This window comes from Danio rerio, chromosome 2 (assembly GCF_049306965.1).
Source record: "Danio rerio strain Tuebingen ecotype United States chromosome 2, GRCz12tu, whole genome shotgun sequence".
NCBI lineage: Eukaryota > Metazoa > Chordata > Actinopteri > Cypriniformes > Danionidae > Danio > Danio rerio.
In genome coordinates, this window is record NC_133177.1 from 34,593,498 (window position 1) to 34,619,552 (window position 26,055).

General features: G+C 35.4%; 1 protein-coding gene across 5 annotated transcripts in view; it reads right to left on the minus strand.

Annotated features, from left to right (window-relative positions):
• Positions 1-202: 202 nt before the first annotated feature.
• Positions 203-26,055, minus strand: part of myripa (myosin VIIA and Rab interacting protein a) — a 37,822-nt gene continuing 11,969 nt past the window's right edge. Inside the window, exons 3-17 of one of the 5 annotated variants that reach the window (XM_021467549.3) lie at positions 24,277-24,498; positions 19,792-19,928; positions 15,158-15,238; positions 14,605-14,702; positions 14,444-14,524; positions 13,876-13,989; positions 13,568-13,733; positions 11,346-11,917; positions 8,202-9,560; positions 6,530-6,589; positions 3,656-3,841; positions 3,435-3,575; positions 1,269-1,367; positions 1,120-1,180; positions 203-940 (exon numbers count right to left, since the gene is read on the minus strand). In XM_021467549.3, coding sequence (XP_021323224.1) covers positions 927-940; positions 1,120-1,180; positions 1,269-1,367; positions 3,435-3,575; positions 3,656-3,841; positions 6,530-6,589; positions 8,202-9,560; positions 11,346-11,917; positions 13,568-13,733; positions 13,876-13,989; positions 14,444-14,524; positions 14,605-14,702; positions 15,158-15,238; positions 19,792-19,928; positions 24,277-24,498 — 3,391 coding nt within the window. In that variant the 3' untranslated portion in view covers positions 203-926. Of the gene's footprint in view, positions 941-1,119; positions 1,181-1,268; positions 1,368-3,413; positions 3,576-3,655; positions 3,842-6,529; positions 6,590-8,201; positions 9,561-11,345; positions 11,918-13,567; positions 13,734-13,875; positions 13,990-14,443; positions 14,525-14,604; positions 14,703-15,157; positions 15,239-19,791; positions 19,929-24,276; positions 24,499-26,055 lie in introns of all 5 variants that reach the window. The other 4 variants (XM_685080.11, XM_073926995.1, XM_021467551.3 and 1 more) reach the window with 4 other exon arrangements.

Here is a 26,055-nt window from a genome sequence, read left to right on the forward strand (position 1 = left end):
CATAAAAAGTCCCTATATTGTGGACATCCTCATAATAAATGTATGCTTTTTAATATGTATTTGGATTTTAAATGCCGTTAAACAGAAAAATAATACCTTATGACTGAGTTGCTATATTTACTGATATATTAAAGACTGTTTAATTGTATTTGGAACACCAAGAAATAAGTAAATAATAAATAACGTACCATTGTAATTTCCATAAAATCAAACAAAAAAATCCCATTTATTAATTTACACAGTTCATTTACACATTTACAATAAATCGATATCATTACAATACTTTGAAAACCTCTCTAATACCAAGTCTGACACCAGACATTTACATTATCAGCAAATGTAAAGTTTGTTCTGCATGACTGTGATTGATACACAAATCGCTGACACATGGCTAGAATAATATATTAAATCTGACAGTTAAATCATGTTTAAAAAAAAAAAATGAACCCAGGAAACAGTTGCTCCGAAGTGTAAAATATTGGCATTAAATCTTTGTTCTATTGTCAGTGAGACATAAAAGAAACAACTCATCCTTGCTCTCACCCTTCCCCAAAACGTGTGGTATCAAAATATTTATACCAATAATTATTTTTGGTGGACTGTCCCTCCTGCTTTGTGAAGTGATATGCTTAATCAAATGAACTCACAGTAATGGTCAAATTTCCAAACATTATTGTGTAATTTTATAGCATTTTCATGAATATTTCTAAGTAATTCAGACAGAATTATTAAGAGAGAGAGAGAGAGGTACTACAGCGACCTGATCCATGGCTTCATTGTAAGAGTGACATCAATCCATTTCAGTCTTTCCAACCCGTGCTTGAGTTCAGAAAACATCTGCATTGAGCCATCAGCTTGAAGGCACATGTGATCAGTGGCTTTGTAGTTGTTTAACCATGTGGTAATACTTGCTTCCATTATACTCTCTATGTGTCTTTATCTGAAATGTACAGATATAATAGAAAATTTAAATCATTTTGGATGTTTTGAACGCTAATAACTGTAGATGTTGAGTAATATAATAGAAATAAATCAGGTGATTTAAAGACGAAGAATGTCGTTTCTGAAGCATTTTAAAACAGGAAACATCATTCATCATTATCGATTATCAACAATTACCTTGTTTTGGAGGAGCTGGTAGTCGCCGCCGCAGTCTTCGAGATGAGCCGATGGTTTGTGTCTAAAACAAGTATAACGTCAGTTATAGTCATATAAGGGTGTAGAAAAGTTTGCAAGAATGTCACTTCTTTACAAGAAAATATGAAGACCTTGATTTTTGCAGTCTTGGACTTGATGAATTTGGTCTGTGGAGTTACATTCAAACCTGCATTTTTCAAAGCGGCAATTCTTGAGGAAATGTCTAAAACCTGGAAAACAGAAATAACACAGATGAAGGCAAGCAGATATTGAAATGGCTGTTCTGCTTTGTACAGAAATGACTTGTTATGTGAAATGTTATTGGAAGTTGTGTGACTCCCTGGTTCGAATGGTTAAATAGTTGTTTTAAACCTGTCATTATTTGGTAATATTTTATTACAAACTGTATTAATATATTGAATAAATATTTTTATTTAATACTTTCTATTTTTATTTAAATATATTTTTAATTTGGAAAAAAAAAAATATATATATATATATATATATATATATATATATAATATGTGAGTGTGTGTGTGTATTATTTGTTTATTTTTTTTAGCAATTTTGTGTTTTTAATAATTCTATTCAGCTTTTATTTTATTTCAGATAAAGTTAGTCATTTTTGCGCTAAAAACAAACTAGTATTTTAACCAAAACAACAAACTTTGTTTAAAAGCAACACAAAAAAATCAGTCATTATACCTAGACAATTATCTACTGTAAAACAATGTGTTTATTATAATTGAAAATATTGTCTAGACAACGGCTTAAAATAAAGTTTAAAAACTCAACATATTGCCTAGAAAACAAATGAAATAAATTAGGTTTAAGTAACATTTTAATTCAACATGTCTAACTAAATATAAAAGTTTATATAAGTTTAAGAAACAAAGATTAGCATGTGATGTAAGTCAAATAAATGTTTGGTAACACTTTTTTTTCATACAAACATTTAGACAATAAACAATACATTTTTACTTTGCTACTACATGCCAACTAGAGATCATTATCAATAGACAGCTTTATTATCTGATAAAAAATGATGGCCTCTTGTCAGACCTTCTTCTGATAATAAGTACATTTACAAGTATGTTTTCCTAGTGTATTAATAATCCTAAAATTCAACAGTACTAATACTGTAACTGAAATGTTATACTTTGTATATTTTGAATGAATTATTTTTATATTTTATATCAGACGATTAAAAGAATTGTGTAAAAGGCACAGCATGTCGTTTTTGCCAATAGAGGGAGCATGTTGACAAAGATGCATAGTTGTATTGTATTCCAGTTGTATGTGTTTTATCCATTAAATGTTATTATTACAGTGGTATGAGGCAGAGGAAAGCTAAAAGCTGTCGAAGCGAAATGAGAACACTGAAGCAATCGCTGATGAGAAGCAAACATGATGAGACAGAAAAGCAGCAGAGCTTTTATTATGCCAAAGTTCGGTTCTTCTGGTTGTGATCACATGAGGAAGAAGCAGCGCTGTTTTATTTTACTACCTGAAAATACATTGTAAGGGTTCTGTTGCAAAGCTGCTCTTTGCAGTCTAAAACCCACACAACAAAATAAAGCATCTTTGGAGTTTCCCTCTTTTTATAAAAACCAAACCAGAAATCAAGGGTGTATAACATCACTAGCATGATGATACAAGAGGACACAGTGTCACTAGATTTGCTTATTTCTCTGGATTTGAACAGTCTTTGAAAAATTTGGGATGACGTAAGTACATAAAGCTGAAGTCAAAATGTTTACCCCTTCTGTGAATTTTTTTCTTTTTTAAATATTTCTTAAATGATGTTTAACAAAGCAAGGAAAATAAGCTTTAACCAATATTTTTTTTCATTGTCTACAAAACAAACCACTGTTATACAATGACTTTCCTAATTACTCTAAGTTACTGTCATCATGGCAAAGGTTAAAGAAACCAGTTATTAGAAATGAGATATTAATACTATTATGTGTAGAAATGTCTTGAGAAAAAATCTTCTTTCTGTTAAGAGGGAAATTAAATTGGGAAAATAATATTTACAGGGGGGCTAATACTTTAGGAGGACTAATAATTCTGACTTCAATTGTAAGTCAGCAAAATATGTAATCCTGCCCTAAGTGTTTTTTGTATTTTTGATCTTTTAACAAAATAAAATCTTTCATATTGTGCCTTTAATAATACTGCTGATTAAATGGAGTGTTACTCTGAGATGCAGCTACTGTAAAACGATTGATAGAGTGAGCGAGCGAGCGAGAGCACAGCGTCCAGGCCGAACGCACCTGGAGCTCAGCCTGCTGCACCTGAGCTGCTGCTGAGGCCACCTGATCCTCCAGATGAGCCAGCTCAAGTTCAGTGCTGGATCCGCTAATGCCGCGCGCACACTCCTCAAGATCCCCCAGCTCAGCTTCCAGCCCGAACACTGTACCTGCCGCCACATACACCTGCACACACCAGACAGAAAATAAACTGTTAAACAGCCCATAATGACCAAAGAAATGTAGATGTCAGTGAGGCTCAGTACGTTCTCTTCTAGTCTGCTGAGCTGCTCGTCCAGTCTTCTGGCCTCAGCGGGGGGAATGCTGGAGAGGTCACTGTGATCTACTTTGGGCTGTTCTTCTTCCATAGAGCCGTGAATCAGATCTTCGGTGGCGTTTAAGACTTTCAGCACTTCTGTGGTGATGCTGCGCAGTGATGAGGCGGAGTATTTCTATTTAAGATAAATATATGGAGAAAGGAGCTGTAAATATTACATATTCAACTCAAATGCATATTAATGACAATGAATGAGGCTTAAAGTCACATAGTAAAATGTAAATTAGGGCTGCAAAATAGTATGGAGCTAATAATATGCCTAAACAATCTGCATTTGATTCCCAGGGATGGGTTGCGGCTGGAAGGGCCACCGCTGCGTAAAAACTTGCTGGATAAGTTGGCGGTTCATTCCGCTGTGGCGACCCTGGATTAATAAAGGGACTGAGCCGACAAGAAAATGAATGAATGAATCTGCATTTGAATTATGTTAATTTGAATTATTGACAATTGTAATTTAATAAATCTGAACTTTATATGCCGTCAAAATTGTTTTGAATTTTAAATTGTTAATTTGAATTTGATTTTCTTAATTTGAATTTTATAATTTGAGTATTGAACATTTGAAATTTAAGACAATTGAATTTTTCAAGGCTGAATTTTTTATAGACGTATTTTCAAATTTTGGTTCTGAATTCATAGACTGCAGATATACAGTTTGTAAAACTACAGTTTCATGTTTTTAAGATGAAGAAATTCAGATTTAGCAGAAAGTAGGTCAGAAGTGATCAACAGGGAAGAGTAGACAATCACCAAAAAGTGACTGGAAAAAAAAAAAACTAAGCATTTTGGCCAATCACAGAGCTGCATGAGTTTTCTGGCGTATGTGAGGCTCAGGAAGACACAATTCTTCTGCAAACTGACTATTGGGGGTCAGCTATTTTCAGTAGTTTGTGTAATAAATATACAGTACATGCTTCAGTGAACCAAATTCATATATTTATTTCAATTACATCTCACAATCATCTCAATTAACAAAATTCAAATCCAGATTGTTTTGGCATATTATTAGCTCCATACGATATTAATAAAATCTGACATTGCGATATTTTATTTTTCTGATATATATATATATATATCATATATATCTTCCAGCCGCAACCCATCCCTGGGAATCAAATGCAGATTGTTTAGGCATATTATTAGCTCCATACTATTTTGCAGCCCTAATTTACATTTTACTATGTGACTTTAAGCCTCATTCATTGTCATTAATATGCATTTGAGTTGAATATGTAATATTTACAGCTCCTTTCTCCATATATATATATATATGCACTGATATAAATACAATTTAGGCAGATGAGTAGAATAACTCTATTTGAAATGAAATCAATCGTTTAGATTAATTGGAATAATCTTGTAGCCGAGTGAATCAAGCAAATTACAAACATAAATAAATAAGACAGAAAATAAAAATGAAATAAGTAGTCAGATTCAGGTGCAGTAATATGACACGTTATTATTATGATATTTTTGCCCCTGATATTGATAATGACGATGATGACGATGGTAGATCAGAAAACCATCCACAATATATCATGATATGTAATGATAGGGCAAAAAATGCATCAAAAATATATAGGTTGCATTTCTTTTATTAACAGCACATATATTTTGTGAAATTGCAACACTGATGTGTTTTCGTGCCACCGCAAGTACTGCGGTAAACAGTAGCAGTGCAAGGCTGATGAACCTTTTAATAACTATCGATACTTGGATAAATTGATAATGCATTTTGGGGGCAGAATTATTACAATTAATTTAGCATATCAATATTTTGTCTCACCCCTATTATTGAATAACCAACTGTAATGTAAAATGTAAAATAAGGGGGCACTACTGAGCAGGCATTGGAGTAAGGTAAAAGTTGGGTGAGCTCTACAAAAAACGTTATTTAATTTGTAAATTTAAGGCGCTTTCATCAAAAATATGAGATGCTACACCCGTCTAAGACTTTATTACTCTACATAAAAATGTAAAATAACACACTGCTGATCAAATACAATCCAAATTCTACATTGCAGATCCTGCAAGTGACTATTGTGAATGCACATTGCAATATCGATGCTAAAGCGGTATATTGAGCAGCCCCAATGTTACAATTATGATGTCAAAGTAAATAAAGTAAATGAGATATACTGTAAATGGCACAAAAAGTATGAAACAAAAAGATTTGTCAAGAAAAAAATGTGACTTTGCTAGATGAGATTCATGACCTAAAAAGTCAAAGTTATGAAACCAATGAATTATTATGAGATATAAAAAAGCAAAAAGTATTAAATGACCCAATTAAAACATACAGTAAACATAAAATGTTGACAAACTAGTCATGACATCAGCCGATTACGACATCAGTCATAAATGTAATCATATTATGACAAAAAATTAAATGCTTAGTTGTCGTGCCAAAATTTTGACTTTGTATCTCATAATTACGACTTGTATGGAAAATGTTCTTTCATAGTCATTTACTCTGCGTCCACATTTTAGAGTGTAATTCATAAATGCGAAAAATGTTGTGAGCTGATGTTGAAAACAAATACTCCATTTGAGCAACACTGAGCAGGTTAAGGCGTCTCTAATTGGCCATTGTAATCATGACCTCTACTTGGACCCGACTTTTCCTTTTTTTTGCAACACATTCTCAGCCCAAACAGAACGTAAAATATGTGAAATGAAAGCACAATGCACAGTGAAAAGTGTGTGAAAAGAAGATGGAAAATGTTCAGAAATAAAGAACATGCAAAGCCAAGTAAAAACTTATGATGAATTCATCCAGTTAATATTAGCATACAATCATCACCTGGTGTAGTATATTGGAGATAAAATGTAGATTTTTCTCTATGTCCAGCACATGTGCACCCTAAAAAAATTGAAAAGAAGAAGACAAAGGAGGAGATATAAAGAAACAAGGAAAGAGTTTCAGAGAAGCTTAATTAGTGGATGAAATGAAGCAAGTTATTTGCAAGCAAGCAGCCTGTAGCTTTTAATTTACTGTAGCAATATGTGTTGAAACAATGATTCGGAGCTCATTTCAAATTGCTGAAGTCACAGTTTCAGTAAACAAGGCTTTACTGTTACAACCGTTTCAAAACATGTTGATCTGTGAGAACTCTTGAACTAAAGAATCATGGCTTTTATCTGATTGTGTATCAGTATTGGATCAACATTTTATTGACAAGGAAAGAATAAAAAGGAAGAACAGATTATCTCTTATGAACAATTTAATATTTCATATTTAAATATTTTAGATTATTGGTTGATTGATGTTTCTGATTTTAGGCTAGTGTGGGGTAAGATGAGCCAGTGGGCCCTGTATCATGTCATATGACCATACATTTTGGACCCAAACGTATAATTTCTTGAAAGGGTGGAAGCATCTGCTGTGAAAAACATATGCTGGATAAGTTGGCAGTTCATTCTGCTGTGGTGACCTCTGATAAATAAAAAGACTGAGCCAAAAGAAAATGAATGAATGAATCTTTAGTTTTATCAATGTTCATTGACATGGCTGGTCAATTTGCCCACTGCCGTAGATCAATTTACCCCTAATCTATGGCAAATTGAGCAACATTTTTTATATAATAAACCGTGTTTAAAACACTTTATCCTTATCGTATGATCAACATTCATTCATTCATTCATTTGGCTTAGTCTCTATTTCAGAGGTCGCCACAGCATAATGAATCACCAAATATTCAGGCATATGTTTTACGCAGCAGATGCCCTTCTAGCCACAACCCATACACCCATACACACTCATTTACACACACACATTGCACTATGGACAAATTAGTTTATTCAATTATTATATGGAGTATGTCTTTGGATTGTGGGGCACCCAGAAGAGCACCCAGAACAAACTCACATGAACACAGGGAGAACAGACGAACTTCACATAGAAATGCCAAACGGCCCAGACGGGACTCGAACCAGTGACTTTCAGCCACCGTGCCGCCCATCATTATTTAAATTAAAAAGAAACATCCTAAAATTAATTGAAAAGCTTTTGCTTCTGCCTTTTTTTCCCTTGCCATGAGGTCCATATAAGTACAAAATGGCTCATTTTACCCCACTCATCTGCACTTTCCACCTTTACACCACTGGCATGTTGAATACTCTGAGTCCGAATCCGATATATTAAGCAAACAATTTTGTTCAAGTCTCTAAAAGCTTTTTTCCCCCATGACTAATAGTTCCCAGCAGGCTTATTTGGGTTTAAGATGTCTAATACACATCCAAACACAGACATCTTGGCTAAAACACAGCAAAAGTGGCCTGTAATTGAAAATCTAATGCATGTCTAACAATAGTCTACAAATAGACATGAATGAATGACTACACTCTTTGGTGACTAGTCTGTTATTGGATTATAGTTAGATTTCACTCACAGCCCAATTTTAGCCTTGTTTTGCTCTAGTAATCTATGTTTAGATGGTTTATATACATAAAATTGCTCGGTGGGAGTATAGTACCTTGTAAATCTCATCCGGTGTCAGATACTCCTGAAAAGAGGAGGTGCTGTGCGATGTTATCAGTTGCTTCTGCTCCTCTTTTTCTTCACTTTGCCTGTTGCCATCTTTCTCTTGAACTCTATCTTCTAATGATGTGATGCATTGCTTGTCTTCAGTGTCCTCAGTAAATCCACTGCTGCTTTTTAGTGTCAGAACTTCATGTGTTTTGGCCTCTTCATTAATTTCTTTTTCCTGTTCATCCATCAGGTTCCCACTAACAACGCATCCCACAAATGTTGCCTTGTCATCGGTTTTCTGTTCTGTTACTTTCTCCCCCTCATCCATCATCTCTGGTTCCTCTGCCTCACTTCCCATTCTGTCTAAAAATACCCCCTCACTAGTGTAAGCCTCTATGTGTTCTTCCATGTCACCCAAAGCTTTCACTACAGTATCGATGATCCGATCAAATTCCATATTTCCATCTTCACTTACAAATCTATTGAGAGCCAGATCTGTATTCTCGGCTCGGCTCTGCTGACCTTCAACCACATCACTTATTTCTGCTTCTCTTCCTTTAGTCTCGACTTCTCTTTTGTTCTTTGTCTGCTTAATTATTTTGCTGGCTCTCTCATTTTGTGCATCTGCATCCACAACTGTTTGTTGTTGTCTCCCAGAGTTTATTTGAGTCTCATCTGTGTTATTATGCTCACTACTGTCCTGATTTGCCACATGGTCCCTTTTCTCTGATCGCTCTTTTTCTGCTTTTTCAACCATCTTCTCTACATGGTTGTGGGGTTTATTGTCATGTGTTTTGAATCTTTCTCCATCTGCCCTGTCATCTACCTCTACTGTCTCTGTTCTCATTGATTGATTTAGGCATTTGGTTTTAGTTTGACACTCAAATCTATCTAGTTCATCTTCAGTGGAGGAAAGTTGAGTCTCGGTGACCTCACTGGTCAGTTCTCTCAGTCTGATGGTCAGATCATCTTCATTCAATATCTCAATATATCTCCCTGGATTTGTAGATTCCGTTTCACCTGATGTTTCTTTTGCAACCTTCAAGAAAGTGTCCTCCATAACTTCCTCTCCCACTTTTGACTTTGCTTTATCTTTTTCACTCCACATTCGAAACTCCATCCTGTCCAGTTCATCCTCAGTAGAGGAGAGTTGTGTTTCTCGGACTTGACTGGTTAGTTCTTTCAGTTTGGAAGTCAACTCCTGATCTAAAGATCCATAAGCATTGAGATCAGGTCCAAAGGGATCAGGGGTTGTGGCTCCAGAGCTCAGGATGTCAGGGGTAGCAGTGTCTGAAGTGTCGGCTGAGTCTTGTTTCATATACCATCTTTTTGGCTGAGCATCTGAGGGTAGGGTACTGGAATCCTGACAATGAAGAATCAAAGTCGTTTAAGGTTAAATAAATACATAAAATACAATCTAAAATGTATGAAATCTTTTTTTTAAAGTAACATTTAACATTTTTTGCATTTCAGGCATGTCAACGTTATGATTTTAACTTATAAATATCCATTTAAAGTATCAAAATATCAATTTAAGTCAATGGTAATTTTAAATTTTCAAAACATTCTTCAGTGTTCAAGATGAGAAATATTCCTTAAATAATCCCTAGCTTGTTTTATTTGAGTTGAGTATATTTGTTTATTTAAGTTTGTCTATTTGTTCAGTTCTGGTTGTTTTCACTTCTATATTTGTACTGTGCTATTCCAGTCACCTCTTGCCTTTTTAAGCCTATATTATTTTTGAAATTTATACCACATTTTAAAGGAGACAATAGAAAATAACCTCATATGTTGGGCATGATCCTTATATCATGAAGAGGGTTGAGTTTTCTACTAAACTAAAGTATCTTTGCCTGTCATCGAGGCGGTATATACTGTATAAGCTATCACGTTACATGAAAAAATAAAATACAATAGTGTTAGTGTTTAAAAGCAAACTGTAGATAATTAATTGAATTAAATTGTCGTAGTAATTATATTTTTGTATGAAACTACTGTAGTAATAAACAAACTACTCAATAGGCTTCAGTTTTTATAATAATACACCATCACAATACACCACAGTTTACACTAACGTTATTTATTACAGTAAATCAGTTTACTATGCTCCAACATTAAGTAGCATTTATTAACAAAGAGTTGTACACATACACTTTCCTTTGTGGTACAAAAACCTGTTTATTATAAATTACTATAGTTTTCTCCCATGTGAATATTCTGCAGATATCACAAAATAACAGATGAAAGCAATCATAAGCGTGAACGCATAGTCTACATTATTATAATTTGTTTAAGGAGGAAAAAGGTGCTCCACAATAATAACCTTCTAGTATTGTCGCAAAGGTTGCATTTCTTATTTGTTTGGTCAAATTAATATAGTTTTTTCCCCATGTGGATACCTTCCAGATATCACAAAGTAACAGATGAAAGCATACAAAAGCATATATGCGTAGTCTACATTATTATTTATTTCTTTTTGTAAGGAGGAAAAATGCTCCACAATTCTAAATATCTAGTTTTGTGACAAGGGTTGTATTTCTTTTTTGTTTGGTCAATAAACTTACCATGAACAAACAGCTGCACATCTGTGTTCATGTTATAGTTGTTTATTCCACCAAAACACTAGTAAAGACTTGGATTATTGCTAAACAAGATCGATATTTCTTTGCAGCGATTACATGTCAGGGTAGTTAATTTATGCTCTCCTGGATTTTGTAGACGTGTGGTGGTGTGTGTATCTGATTTTTATCTAGCACTTTAACATATAATACACATAGCTAGGCTTGTATATAATATTTGTTAGTTCTGTCGAACGAATTATCGTTTTCAAAAACAGGCTGTACACATAGATGTATTGAATAAATGTTTATTACTTGCCGCCTTTTCTTCCGTTTTCAGCCATTTTTTAAAATGTTCCCGCTTTATGAGCAAAAAACTTTGGAAGTCTATAAAAGCTGCTCAGCATTTCTTATTTTAGCCCATTTAAACAATAAAAAAAACATATAACAGAAACATTTTGATGTTCTGATAGTGATTTCTATGTAGAAGAGTCACTTCCTGCCCTCCATCTGAGTTTCACGCATCATCAATGAAGTCATGTGAAAACAATCTATACCGTACAGGAATATTCAAAATATAAAAAACTCACCGGTTCAGCCAAAGGCAGTCCTGACTGTCCTTTCCACTCTGCGTCCTCTCTCTTGTTTTTCCTCCGCCGCCGTGACCTCTTGACTCTGCTGTCCTCTAGTCCATCCTCACTGCTTTCAGCTCCTTCTGGGTTGAAATTCACATCCAAGACGTTTGGCCGGCGTATTGATGCGGGTCGTCTGTGTTCCAGTGGTACTTTTCTCTTCAGAAAGGGCAGCAGAGTTTTTTGAGACATCGGCCCATCCGGTCCTGAGGAGTTTTCAGTGTCAATATTGTTCTCAGTAAAACATTGTGCTTGTGCATGCAAAGGTAAGGTTGCTTGCCGGCTGTAGGATTCTGGGCAAGTCAGCTGTTTGCTGGCAGACATTTTAAGTTGAAGCTCAACCAGTGCAGCGCCCCAGACCCCATTAGCTTCAGGCTCTGTTTCTGAACCCATGTCATCATAAGCTGACACCACACCAGACTCCTTTTCTAAAACACTGTACACCAGACTCTTGCGCTTGGTTAAAAGACTTGGTCGAGAGAGCAGATTGCTCTGATATGCAATCCAGTTCCCATCAGGACTCTGTAACACTGAGACATATACATGAACAACATTTAGATACATTGAGTAGTATGTAAATATATTCAACAGTTACAGTTAAGTACAGTTATTAAAAATCTCCCTGTTATAAGCAAGAGTTATTCTACCATGATGACCTTCACCAAATAAAGATTTGCTCTTAATTTGCTCACCCTTAGGTGTAATGTAAAATGGTGTCTACATTATTACTGATCATTTTTAACTGAAAACAAAAACTGTAGAGGTGAATCATAAGGCATCAGTGTATCAGCTATTAATTTAGCTTTGTCTGTACAGTGGTCCTAAAGTGGTTCTAAAAATAACCTACAATAGATGAAAACCGCAAAGTGGTCAGCTTTATTGTTACAATTATTATAGATGTTTTAAGGCTGGAAAACCCCTTACACACTTTATACACTTTTCTCAGACAGGCATTAACATCTTCACACTTTTTTCTCGTTTAAACACTCTTAAAGTTTAGCTTCTACCTCAAAGCGTAACTTCTACCTTCCTTTATCACATCCAGAAGTTCAACTCAGCCTTTGACGGTGCAGAACCGCTAGTGATTTGCTAGTGATCTAAGATTTATGTAAATGTAGTAAGCTGAATGCATTCTGTACTATACAGGAGACACAACACCAAGGAAATTGACTGACAATGGTCTACAGACAGGTCTACAGTGTGCTAATCAAGACGCAGAACACAATGCGTTATAGAAAAAAAGCATGTCAAATTGCACGAAAATAAAAATCAGCAAAACTGGGAGACTACCAAAAGTGAACCACGTTATAGCGAGGGATCGTTGTATAACAGTTAATTTGCACCTTATCACCAAAGACCATAAATTTAGGACATCTTTGGATGGCAATGTAACAATCAGGCTCTTTGAGCACAGACATACAAACGTAACTGAACTGTTGCAATGTGTAACTTGTAACTTGAAATTTTTATCGGAATAAGTTTGGGCCAAAAAAATGATTCAAGTGTAAAAAGATACAGACATTTATATTCACAGTAAAGCAAATGGACTGCACTTTTTTCAAACATACACAAAATATTTATTTTGCGAAATTATTTGGATGTTTAAATAACTTTAAAATCATATGTCTAACCAAGTTGAAGTTGATACCACCAAAATGGTGGTTATTGTGAAATGTTAAATAAGTCCTATACCTGAAAACAGCCCATGGATGTCAGTTAAATTATAACCTTTATTTTAAAATAAAAAGAGAAAGTGCAATAATAAATTCATGCAGTAATATTTAAAACATGACAACATCCAAGCATCCTTAAAGTACCATTTGCAGGTTAATGCAATTTTGAATTTAAAAAAAAAATGCTGTACACAGGATGATTTTTGAATGTTGAGGGTTTTAAATGATACCACATTTAGAACATTTAATAAATTAAAGGCTTGTTCACACCAAGGATGAAAACAATAGCAATTATTGTTTTATATATAATATATAATAACAATAATTGTTTTTTATTGAATTTTTTGGAAAAAGTAAAGTTCACACTACATTGATAATAAAAAATTAAAAGCATTTTAAATGTCAATAGGCATCATGCAATGTTAATAAAATTAAGAGCATTGTCCATTGGTGTTACTTAGTTTTAATTCTTTATGTAAATAGCCATTAAGTAAAAAAAAATCTAACTTGAATTGTCCAGTCGGTCGACACTCCTCCAGCTTGGCATGGCTTGGACAGGCAATGTTTCTGTCATTTCCAGAGCATGGCTTTTAGATGATGAAGGCCTTGACCCGGTGTTACTGTGATGATCTGTTTTTTCATCAGTCAGGAGGCAGAAAGCTGAGCGAGACCTCTGAGGAGAGACGAGAAGATTTATTCCGCGAACACCGAAGCAAATGAACCATCCAAAAACCACTATACAGAGTCAGCGCAATCAATAGTGCATCTCAAAAGTGGACAAAACTGGTAATGGAAGAAATAAAAGGGCAGGTTACCCAGAGAGCAGCATCGAAGGCCTTTTGGATTTGATCTGGAGAAATCTCATCCCGGTTCTGCTCCACATTACATCCAGATTCTATCTCAGACAGATCCCTCTTCCGCCGGACAATCTGACAGTAAAATATTTTTATAATCAGCAAAAAATAATTCATAGAAACAGTCAATCTTGCTTCAAATAATTATACAATTTTTAAAACGAAGCAAATAATCATTACATAATTTATTATATTAAATATTGCTTTTTATATAAAACAATCTTTTCGATGTCAAATCAAGAGTATAGAAATATACATATACTCTAATCATACTAATTATACATTAAAAAAATACTGAATTAATTTAAATGAATCCTCTGTGTTAAATACAATTAAAAAGGTTAAAGCTGCCTTTATTTAATCTAAAACACAGTAAAACAGTAATATTATGTATGAAGTAACTGATGATGTCCTTTTAATTATTAGAAATTATTGCACACACAAGGTTGTGATGTGGCAGAGATTCATATCAAATCATATATCAAAAGTAAAAGATCAAACTCAAGGTCATTGCTAACATGTTACTCACTTTCTCCACTATAGTTTTGGCCAATTCTTCTATTAGCTCTCCTCTGTTCTGCCGCAGATATTGAGCTTCATTCTGCTTCTCCTTCAAAAGAAAATATCCAAAAGTTTCTGAGCAGACAGTATGAATGAATAATCCTGAACATATTAATGGGAAAGTCTTACTTGATTGTCAGTCTGGCTTTCAGCCTGAGCAATGGCCTCATCTATGGCCTCTTCTGCCACCCGCAGTGCCACACTAATAGTCTCAGCCATGCTGTGCTCTGAAATAATCATTCAGCCTTCACAAAAAGCTCTGAACCAGATGCTATATGTGCCACATACTGTGACTGCACTCAAAAGTGTTCAAATGTTCACAGAATGAAACTCATTAAAGAAATAGCTCAACCAAAAAATGAAAATGTTCTCATGTACTCTCCTTCAAGTAGTTTTACTTAAGCCTTTATAGGTTTCTTTTTTCTACTGCCAACAAATGGAGATATTTTTATGCAGGAAATCAGTTGATCATTGACATCCATATTAGGAGAAAAATAATCCATGCGTTCAAAATATCTTCTTTTGTGTTCAACAGATGAAGGAAGCTCAAACAGGCTCCAATCAAGCAAAGGATGAGTAGAAGATTGCAGTTTCAATTTTGAGTAATCTATCCATATAATCCAAAACTACTGATGCAACAGCCATACATTTGTATCAAAGCAGTTTTGATTTGTACTCAAACCTTCGATTTGTTTGTAGAATGTGCTGTCGCTCTCATAGACGCTACTCTCATTGCAGACACTCTCCTCATACGCACTGCCCTCTGTTGGGGTAAAAAGTAATACAGTTTAGTTCATCACAAAACCTTTTCTGTGTAATGCCCAAATTATTTGAAATCATGCAAGACTGACTGTCTCAATATACAGTATCCTGACTGACATGCTCAGAATTTAAAAAAAATACGCATTGAGTAACGAAAGAGCTAGCTTGGTTTCAATTACAGATATGCATAAAATGAATCGCAATGAGCCATTTTAAAAATCAGATTTTAGTAGGTTCATGTATATCCATTATTTTTTAAATCAATTCAAACATTGCCATGTTGTCTAAGCATTAAAGGGGACCTATTATGCAAAATATGCAAGAGGTTTAAACACAGTTGTGTGGAAACATTGTGTGAATATAGCCAGCTTCAGATGGTTAAAATTTATTATATTTTTCATTATTAAACTTCAGAAAAACAGTCTGCAGAAACACTTTGATTGGTATTCTCTGTATTTCATCTGAGGGGGAAAGCCCCGTCCATTAATGACTATCTCTTCCTCATTACCATAAATAGCCCTTAGTGAGAAGCAGCCATCCACCATTCACTTTTCACATGGTTATTGCTGAAGATTATTTTTTAATGAGGCTGGGAGCACAATCTCATTTAAATTTAAAGCAACAGTCACCAAAATGGCACAATTTGAAGCAAAGCCTAAAAAAGGCAGCTTCAAAGAGTTATAAATGATTAATTGTGGGGTATTTCGCTACAAGCGTATTGCGCCAAAGCCCAACCGAACCGCGCTCTGGCACACCTCTTTAAACTGGGACAGGGCTGGCCATTTGAACTGCGTCTAAGCCCAATTCAGAGCACTTACACTTGTCAAAGAAACCGGGAAACACACCTGGGCATGGTTCGGATAAAATAGTGTCAGTGCACCCCTTCACACTCTGGGGCAGGAATGGGCAAACTCATTCCAGAGGGAAGGTGTTCTCCGGTATTTTGCTCCAACACAAATCAAAAACACCTAAACCTATTCATCAGTGTTGTGAATATCACTAGAAACATATAGGCAAGTGTGTTTGATTAGGGTTAGAGCTAAACTCTGCAGGACACAGATCCTTCAGGGACGAGTTTGCCCAGAGGTGAGGTTATAATATGCAGTTTTTCAGAATTAGTTTATGATTTATTTTCAATTCACAATTTCACTTACGTGGCTTTCTGTGCACGCAATCTGAGATGAAGCAAATTATAGAAAAGTTTCTAGTGTTTCAATTGTGTGATTAAATGGACAAATGCACATAAAATATGTTAGAATGGGGTTTTTGTTGAGTTTTTATTTAAATGCAGTGAGTTACGCCCATAGTGAACATAAACAAAGTTGGAAAATAAACATAAACATTGTGAAAGTTGGCATATTTAAATGCCTGTTAGTAAATTAGTTCTGTGCACTCCTAAAGTGACACCAGTCAATAAACCTTAGAAACCCAAATCTTATTTCATTTATTTACACAAAAATGTATCCTTACTGTTTGTTTTTTTATTGTGTTACTGACAAAACCAAACATGAGCATCAAATATTACAACATGTTTTTGTTGACAAGTTGTTTCTGTGCAAAACCCAGAGATTTGACAGCACTTTCAGCTTGTTGACATGATTTAATAGCACTCTCCACAGGTTTCTCTCTGACAGACACTGTCTCATCCTCGAAGAGCTGTCGAATGACAAATCATTTGATGGGCAACTACTGACATATCAATATGTCCTCAGCTCCACATAAAGCCATTTAAAGCGAGCCGATGAAGGTCAAACAGCCTTTGAACTCTCTGGCTAGCCCTGTGTGAAAACACCTTTCCTTTACATTTAAGTCAACATTTACGCCTACTCTCTTCTAGGCAAAGTAAATCAAAATAATGTTATGAATCTAGCCTTTTCTATGAGCTAAAGCTGAAGACTGATGTTGCAGCTTAAAAACCTATCCTATAATGCTATAAGCTTATTGCTCCATTCTTAGCACTAAACTCAAACAGATTATCTTCTAGCTTTTCTCTGCATCAAATTTCCAAGGCCTAACCAAACAGGGCGGTGTGTTTTGTGGCCAAAGCTCTTCATTTTTCATTGTCAGTGCAACGCTTTTACTCTATTCTACAGGGAGCTGTTCTTCCTCTGAGGTTACAGAGGTCTGCTGAGGTGACAAACATCCACAGTCATGGTCATCCATTGTTAATGTGCCTCTGGCCTTGCTTTTAACTGCGTTCCCCTTCATGCTGAAGACATTCTCAGCTCACTGACCACAGCAGAACTGAAATGGAGGCTGAGCACAGGTCATAACTCATTTAAAAGCCACAACACAAGTAAAGGAGCTTTGAGCTGGTGCAGAAGAGGAAAGTAATCACTCAGATTTTTGTTTACACTTCCATACAAAGAGGCAGTGTGTGTTTTTTCTACAACTGCACATTGTGTGTATTCTAGTGAACAAAACAAGACATGGCTGTGATGTAACTGCCCTGATTAGCCATGCCATTTACATTTATTTTAATAAATTACATATTTTTTCTATAATATTTATTTAATTAAAAGACGATGGATGGATGGATGGATGGATGCATGGATGGATGGATGGATGGATGGATGGATGGATGGATAAGATAGATGGACAATTGAAAAATATTGGATAGATTGCTGGATGGATGGCTAAAAAATATGATTAGAGGAGATGGATGGATATATAGATAGTTGGATATCTAGGTGGATGGCTGGAAAAAGATTGATTTCTAGGAGGATGGACAAAAAAGATCCAAAAGATTGATGGATGGATTGATTGATTGATTGATTGATTGATTGATTGATTGATTGATTGATTGATGGGTGGATGAGCAACAAGAAGTTAGAAAAAAATGGTTGGATAGATGGATGGATGGATGGATGGATGGATGGATGGATGGATGGATAAAATGGTAAAAAAAGATAGATTGCTGGAAGAATGGCTAAAAAGATGGTTAGATGAGATGGATAGATGGCTGGAAAAGATGGATTGTTGGGAGGATGAACTAAAAGAATCTCAGAAAAAATTGATGGATGAATTGATTGAAAAGAAGGATCGAATGATAGATTGCTGGGTGGATAAACAAGACGTTATTACAATTAATGGATGGATGAATGGATATATGAATGGAAAAAGATGTTAAAAAGAGATTAATTGATGGATGATTGGATGGATGGATGGATGGATGGATGGATGGATGGATGGATGGATGGATGGATGGATGGATGGTTAAAAAAGATGGTTAGAGGAGATAGATGGATATATAGATAGTTGGATATCTGGATGGATGGCTGAAAAAGATGGATTGCTGGGAGGATGGACAAAAGATGTTAGAAAAGACTGATGGATGATTGATTGAAAAGATGAATAGACAGATGGATTGCTGGGTGAATGAACAACAAGACGTTATAAAAATGTATGCATGGATGAATGGATAAATTAATGGAAAAAGATGCATGGATGGATGGATGGAAAAAGATGGTTTGCTGGAAGGATGGCTTAAAAAGATGGATAGAGGAGATGGATGGATATATAGATAGTTGAATATCTGGGTGGATGGCTGGAAAAGATGGGATTGCTGGGAGGACAGACAAAAAAGATATTACAAAAGATTGATGGATGAATTGATTGAAAAGATGGATTGCTGAGTGGATGAACAACAAGACGTTAGAAAAAGATGCATGGATGGTTGGAAAATATGGCTAAAAAAGTTAAATATTATTAATATTATGTTAAATAATATTATACATGTGAAGTTTCGTACATTTTTCAGTAAATTGAATGCTTAATTCCTCATAAACATCTGTTTGGGTGAACAAAATATACAGTCGTTTCTTAAAATGCAGACAAACAAGTGACTAAATAATTGTGTCTGTTTATGTAAGTATGTATCATTCACTGTCAGATAGAAAATTGCACAATTGTGCCTTTGGGGCTGCAACAGCTTGTCACTGGGACAATACTTTTAAATAAACAACCATGCGCCTTTTCTACCACTAGGATGTTTTTAGTATCTTAGAGTAGCAATATGCTTCCTTAAGATATTACAATAAACTTTTATGGGTAAATAAAACATAAAAGAAGATGTCCTTTCAAGGGTACTGCCCCAGTGACAAGCTGTTTTACCCATAAAGCTGCAAATTTGTCCATATATTTTCTGAGGGAAATATGGGATTGATCAGATCATTTCAAACTGCACAGTGACCTTTCCTCCGCAGACCTGAATAATTCTCAGAAATCATGCTGCTGTTGTTAAATCGGATACACAGGACACAAGTACCACCCGAGAAACCCTGCCTGTTTTTTCCTTCATGAATTATGTCTAAATACTGTACGTGTTCATGCAAACTTACAGAGTACAAAAGTACAATCCAAAACTGAGTTATTCTAGGGAAACACATTAAATTTCAATTGTAGAAACTCCTATAACATGTAAAGCAGGATCTTTTTTCTCCAAACTATACATATGCAAATATGTGTTAAAACTGTACAGTGTTATAAAATGTACAGTGTGAAAACCTCCTTTATTGTTAAGCAAGGTCATGCAGGAGTCCAGATGGCGAGTACCTGTAAGCTCTGCTAGTCCTCCACGCTCAGCCGCATGCCTCCTGTAGAGGTTCTTTAACACTTTGGCACTGCCAAACCTTTTAAAACGCCTTCTCACATTATTGTAGAACCACTCCAGCGACTGGGTCTTCAGTAGCCTGGAAATACACAACATTATTTAAAAGCATACTTGAGATTTCACTTTGACAACATAAGTACAGTATGTATGACTTTGAACAGCATGACATTTAATATAACCACAGACTCAAAGTCCTATAATCAAACTCTCTCTTTTTCACAATTGCACACACACATACATTCATATAGAGAAAGGTCAGGGTAGACAGCCATAGGCACTTCTGAGCATGCTCAATAAGACCTGGTGTGCTGTTCAACCTGCCTACACAGACTCGCACTGCCCGAGAGACAAATAGCTCCATGTTGCCATGCCACTGAAGTCCAACAATAGTCTGAATTAAAATGAGTAATTTTAGAGAAATGGTCTACAGGGAATATGCTGTATAAGGGTTCATTGGGTTTGTATACAGTAGGAAAAGCTGCCAATATGAAAGTGAGAAAATTGAATAGAGGGAAAATATACTATACAAGAACTGGATTTATTATATACTACAGTAAATAACTGCAGTAGGGCTGCACGATATTGGACAAATCCAACATTGCGATATTTTGTTATTCTGCGATATATGTATTGCGATATGACAAATACAACTTCACCAGATGACTTAAATATTTGTATTTGAAAAGAATTAACAATTTTAGCCTGATTGGGATAATTTTTTAGGAGCTTGCATCTGTATAAAATTTGTTCATTCATCTTCATTTCGGCTTAGTCCCTATATTAATCAGGGGTCGCCACAGCGGAATGAACCGCCAACTTATACAACTATATTTTATGCAGCAGAAGTCCTTCCAGCTGCAGCCCATCACTGGGAAACACCCATACACTCTCATTCACACACGTGAACAAGGGGAGAACATGTAAACTCCACACAGAAATGCCAACTGACCCAGCCGGGGCTTGAACCAGTGACCTTGTTGTTGTGAGGCGCTCATGCAACCCACTGTGCCACTGTGACTCCTCTGAATAAAATCTGAAAATTAATCTACAAGCATTGATCATCAAAATAAAGAAAATGCTGCAATTGAAACAGTCTTTTACCGTTTTCTGTGTCTAACAGTATTCAGATACAGTAAATGAATAATAAAAATACAAATAATTCAATGCAGTTATTCATTTTTAAAGTTACTCACAGTACAATTCCTTGTGCCTGAATGCTTTTAAAATACAGTCACAGGCCGCAAAAGCACATGACCAATTATAATACAGACGCAACATTGCAAACCCTGCGAAGGGACTATTGCGAATGATCACATTGTGATATCGATGTTAAAATGTTTTAACTTGTCTGATTTTGATTGTAATGTAATAATGTTCCCCTTTTGTAAATGCTGCTTTGAAACAACAATAATTATTGTGCAAAGCTCTATACAAATAAGCTTGAATTGAATTGAATTTAAAGTAATTAAAGTTTATTAATAGCATTTAATTAAAAAAATCTGATGAATTTTTATTTGTATTATCTAGGGATAAAAACTAAATAACTAGGAGTTTACCAATCAATAATGTATAATCACATAATCATTTATTTACAATCTAAGAACAATCATGTTAGCAATATTAGCTCAACAACTATGATCTACATATCTTTTTTTGAGGAAATATGCCGATTCTACTGCAATGTTTTCAGTTTTAAAACAGTATTCTGTGTCCTTTCACTATAAAGTATAGACACTCCCTGAAAAATAATATGTAATAAAATATATGTATAATATAAATATCTTTCCTACATAGTCATTTTTCTTTAGGAGGCCCTTAATCCTTTTTGAGCATTAGTCAATAACTACTGTAGACAAAATAATCGCAAATATCTTTACATACAGTAAAATCATTTTTCTGTAATAGGTGCTTTTTATACATGATTTCATAATGTACTTTAGTCTACAGAATCCACACATTCATGTACATCATGTATATTGTAGATAAATACTGAAAAACCTGTTCTGTCCATAAATAGCATCACTGAAATTGCCTACTTCCACTGAGTGATGATCTAATATGCTGATATTCGGATTTCAGAATGAAACCACGAACGAGCAATCAGTCTTATTATATGACAAACAGAGGAGATAAATCTGGAGTGGATGTTTAGTGCGCAGTATCAAAATTCAATTCCGCTGATGGACATAATCTCTGTGCATGTGAGTGTGAGCCTTTATGTAAAGATAAGAAAGAGGAGAAATCATCCTTTTGTAAATAAATTAATAAATATGTAAAAATAACTCAATGCAGGACTTTTGTAGGACACCGTAACCTTCTATTGGTGTGATACTCAAATCCCGTGGGTTTTATTAAAAATGATGTGAAAGCACATTCAAACCAACAACACACATAAAATCATCCTAATTTGAACTCTATCTCCATTGGTTAGACTAATCAGGGGAGTTACACTACATTAAAATGGATGTGTTTACAGGCCAACATTTGCTCATCAGCATGCAAGACACACAAAAATATTTTTGTCTCGGTTTAGCAGTTTTGCGACCTACAGCAGTCTGTGACATTAAAACAGTCTTTGAGAACAATGCCATGTTACAGCATGCTGCCCGTATAACTGTTTAACACATAATTATTGCGATAATTGTAGAAAAGTCTGATTACTGTTATCCGAACACTCAATGGCAAGGCTAAGTTCTAAACAGTTATTCTACTGTCTTTCATTAAACATAAGAGCAAACAAACCTTCAGACACACAGACGTTCGCAAACCTTCAAATGACTACAAAGGTGCTTCAACGTGAGTCACAACTCATATGAACATAAACACATGATGCACATTCTCACATTCACAGCACCAGCCCTGACCTTCACAGGAAGTTGTTTTTGCTGTATCAGTAAGGAAATAATAAAATTTCATTCATTCATTCATTCATTTTCTTGTCGGCTTAGTCCCTTTATTAATCCGGGGTCGCCACAGCGGAATGAACCACCAACTTATCCAGCAAGTTTTTACTCAGCGGATGCCCTTCCAGCCGCAACCCATCTCTAGGAAACATCCACACACACATTCACGCACCCATTCATACACTACGGACAATTTAGCCTACCCAATTCACCTGTACCGCATGTCTTTGGACTGTGGGGGAAACCGGAGCACCCGGAGGAAACCCACACGAAGGCAGGGAGAACATGCAAACTCCACACAGAAACGCCAACTGAGCTGAGGTTAAACCAGCGACCTTCTTGCTGTGAGGCGTCAGCACTACCTACTGCGCCACTGCCTCGCCTATAATAAAAATTCCAATGGATTTAATTTATTTAGTAAATTATTAGCTTATTTTTACAAAATCAACTCCAGCTAACTATCGACAAGCAGCAAATCTCGTCTTTTAGTGATATTTTTACATACACTACATATTAAAAAATATGAAATTCCTTCATTTTCTTTTAGGCTTAGACCCTTTATTAATCAGGGGTCGCCACAGCGGAATGAACCACCAACTTATCCAGCATATGTTTATGCAGCGGATGCCCTTCCAGCTGCAACCCACCACCAGGAAACACCCACACACTCTAGCATTCACACACACATACACTACGGACAATTTAGCTAATTCAACTCCCCTATAGCACATGTCTTTGGACTGTAGGGGAAACCAGAGCTCCTAGAGGAAACCCACGTGAACATGGGGAGAGCAAGCAAACTCCACACAGAAATGCCAACTGACCCAGCCAGGGCTTGAACCAGCGACCTTCTCACTAACATATTTTTTTTAGTTTTTTAACGATAGTTAAAATAATGATATTTTGGTGAATGTCTTCTGTAAATTATGGGGAAAATGATACTGTATGATAGTAACTATTCATTGGTCAAAAAAGGACACATTCTAATGAATGGGGTAGGGGTGTAAAGCTGTATTACACATCTACTGTACTTAAAAGCATGTTTTCTTTAAAAGCTTGAAAACCCCTTTTAGTCTTTAGACCTATAAAAGATTAATGTAAAACTACACTGTCAGTCTTAACTGTTTAATAGGGGACATTTATACACAACAATTGCAGCAATTCTGACAAATACTAACATACACATGACATAAATGCTTTTAAAACATTTATTTTAAAATATAATATCTATTTAACAGAGCATTCAATGATGCAAAGATAATCTACCCACAAAAACAATAAATAATCATATATCATCATGCATAATTAAATATCTGATAATGACAGTTACTGTCAATTTATAATAAAATCACTAATACAACAATTATCCGATGCTGTGTCATTTACATCTAGTTTTTCCATCTCACAAAATCCACTAACAGAAGCATCCCGAGCCGTTAAGCTGCAGGTGTTTCCCTCCTGACGGAGCTCGTGCTCATTCTGTCACTGAACAACAACAGCGATTGGAAGCACAGCAATACTGACCTGGTCTTCTGGCAGGAGGAGCACAGCCAGGCTTTGTCCTTCTTACTGTAGGTGCAGCAGCTTTTGCAGATGTTATAGCTGCAGTCCAGGCAGGAACGCTTGGTATTGAGCAGGAAGGTGAATGGAGAACAGCAGCGGATGCAGCAGCGCTCATTAAACCTGTGCTGCCGCGACAGTAAAACAGACCGACTGCCCTCCTCGACCAGCGCCTTCTTCATCTCACTAGAGAGAGAGAGAGAGAGAGAGAGAGAGAGAGGGGGGGGAAAAAAAGAGAGAGAGAAGGCAGAAAAAAAGAAACGCAACTGTAATATAAAATATGCCACTATATATAAAATCATAGATAAGCTGCTGCATATTAGTAGAATGCATTAAAAACCATTCATAATTAATCTCTGTGCGAGGCGGGCTGTACTGTAGTGCCCTGTAAGTGGATCACGTTCACATGACATCTGCGTGTTGACAGATGTACTGCATTTGCCCTTCAACGTCTTAAATCTGTCTGGATTTCCAGCCGTACCGCAGCCTCCAGAGATGAGGGAGCAATTCTGTAAAATTGCTCTGACATTTAGTGGAGAGACGAAAGACCTAACGCTGTTTAATAGAGGGCTGCAACCAGCATGCACATCATTTGTTGGGACAAGATTTATGATGCTTTATTAAACTGATAGGAATTAAAGAATTAAAAAGACATGAATAATTAGTCTGATTGTCATATATTTCTTGAGTTAGTTTGTATGCATCTCGTTTGTGTGTGTGCAAATGAATATATATATATATATATATATATATATATATATATATATATATATATATATATATATATATATATATATATATATATATATATATATATATATATATATATATATATATATATATTCTATCATGTCAATATGGACCAAAATCTCTGAGGAATATTTCCAGTGCTCTGTTGAATCTATGCCATGAAGGATTAAGGCCGTTCTGAAGGTAAAAAGGTGTTTAAAGTGACCGGTGACTTTAACACAAAGCTGTTCAGCATAAATGAGTACACCCTTTACAGTTCACTCTTTTAAATTAAGATTTTCAATAAATGCTTTATAATAAAATATATTTGTGAATAGACATTACACAACTTAAGATCACAGTCGAAAAATTAGTACACCCAACCTTTTCATTTATTCATTTTCCGCAGGCTCAGTCCTTTATTTAACAAGGGTTGCCACAGCGGAATGAACCACCAACTATTCTGGCATATGTTTTATACAGCGTGTGCCCTTCATGCCGTAACCCAGTAATGGGAAACACCCATACACTCTCACATTCACACACATACACTCATACACTACGGCCAATTTAGCTTATTTAATTCACTTAAACCGCATGTCTCAAGAGCAAAGACCAAAGAGACATGTGTGCATTCATAAGTACCTACATGACCTACTATTTTGTGGGCAAGATTCTGAAGTGTGTATGATGACATTTCATTTTCTAATGATGACACTTCTCTAGGATTTGTTTATGGCAGTGAAGTGATGAAATTGACGCTAGTAGGTTGCACAATAACAACAACAACAACAACATGGCGAATACAGTATGCTTAGATAACATTCATACTGCTGAACAAATTCATACTGTATAGAATGTACTTAAATTGCAGCTTATTCAAAATAATTACCTGCTTAAGGTGAAATTATGGAAGCAGCCAATGTCATTATTAATGAGCTGTTGAATCATTCACATATCACAATCATTCATTCAAACATTCAGTGGGTCTTGCTTGAGGATGGGAAATGGCTA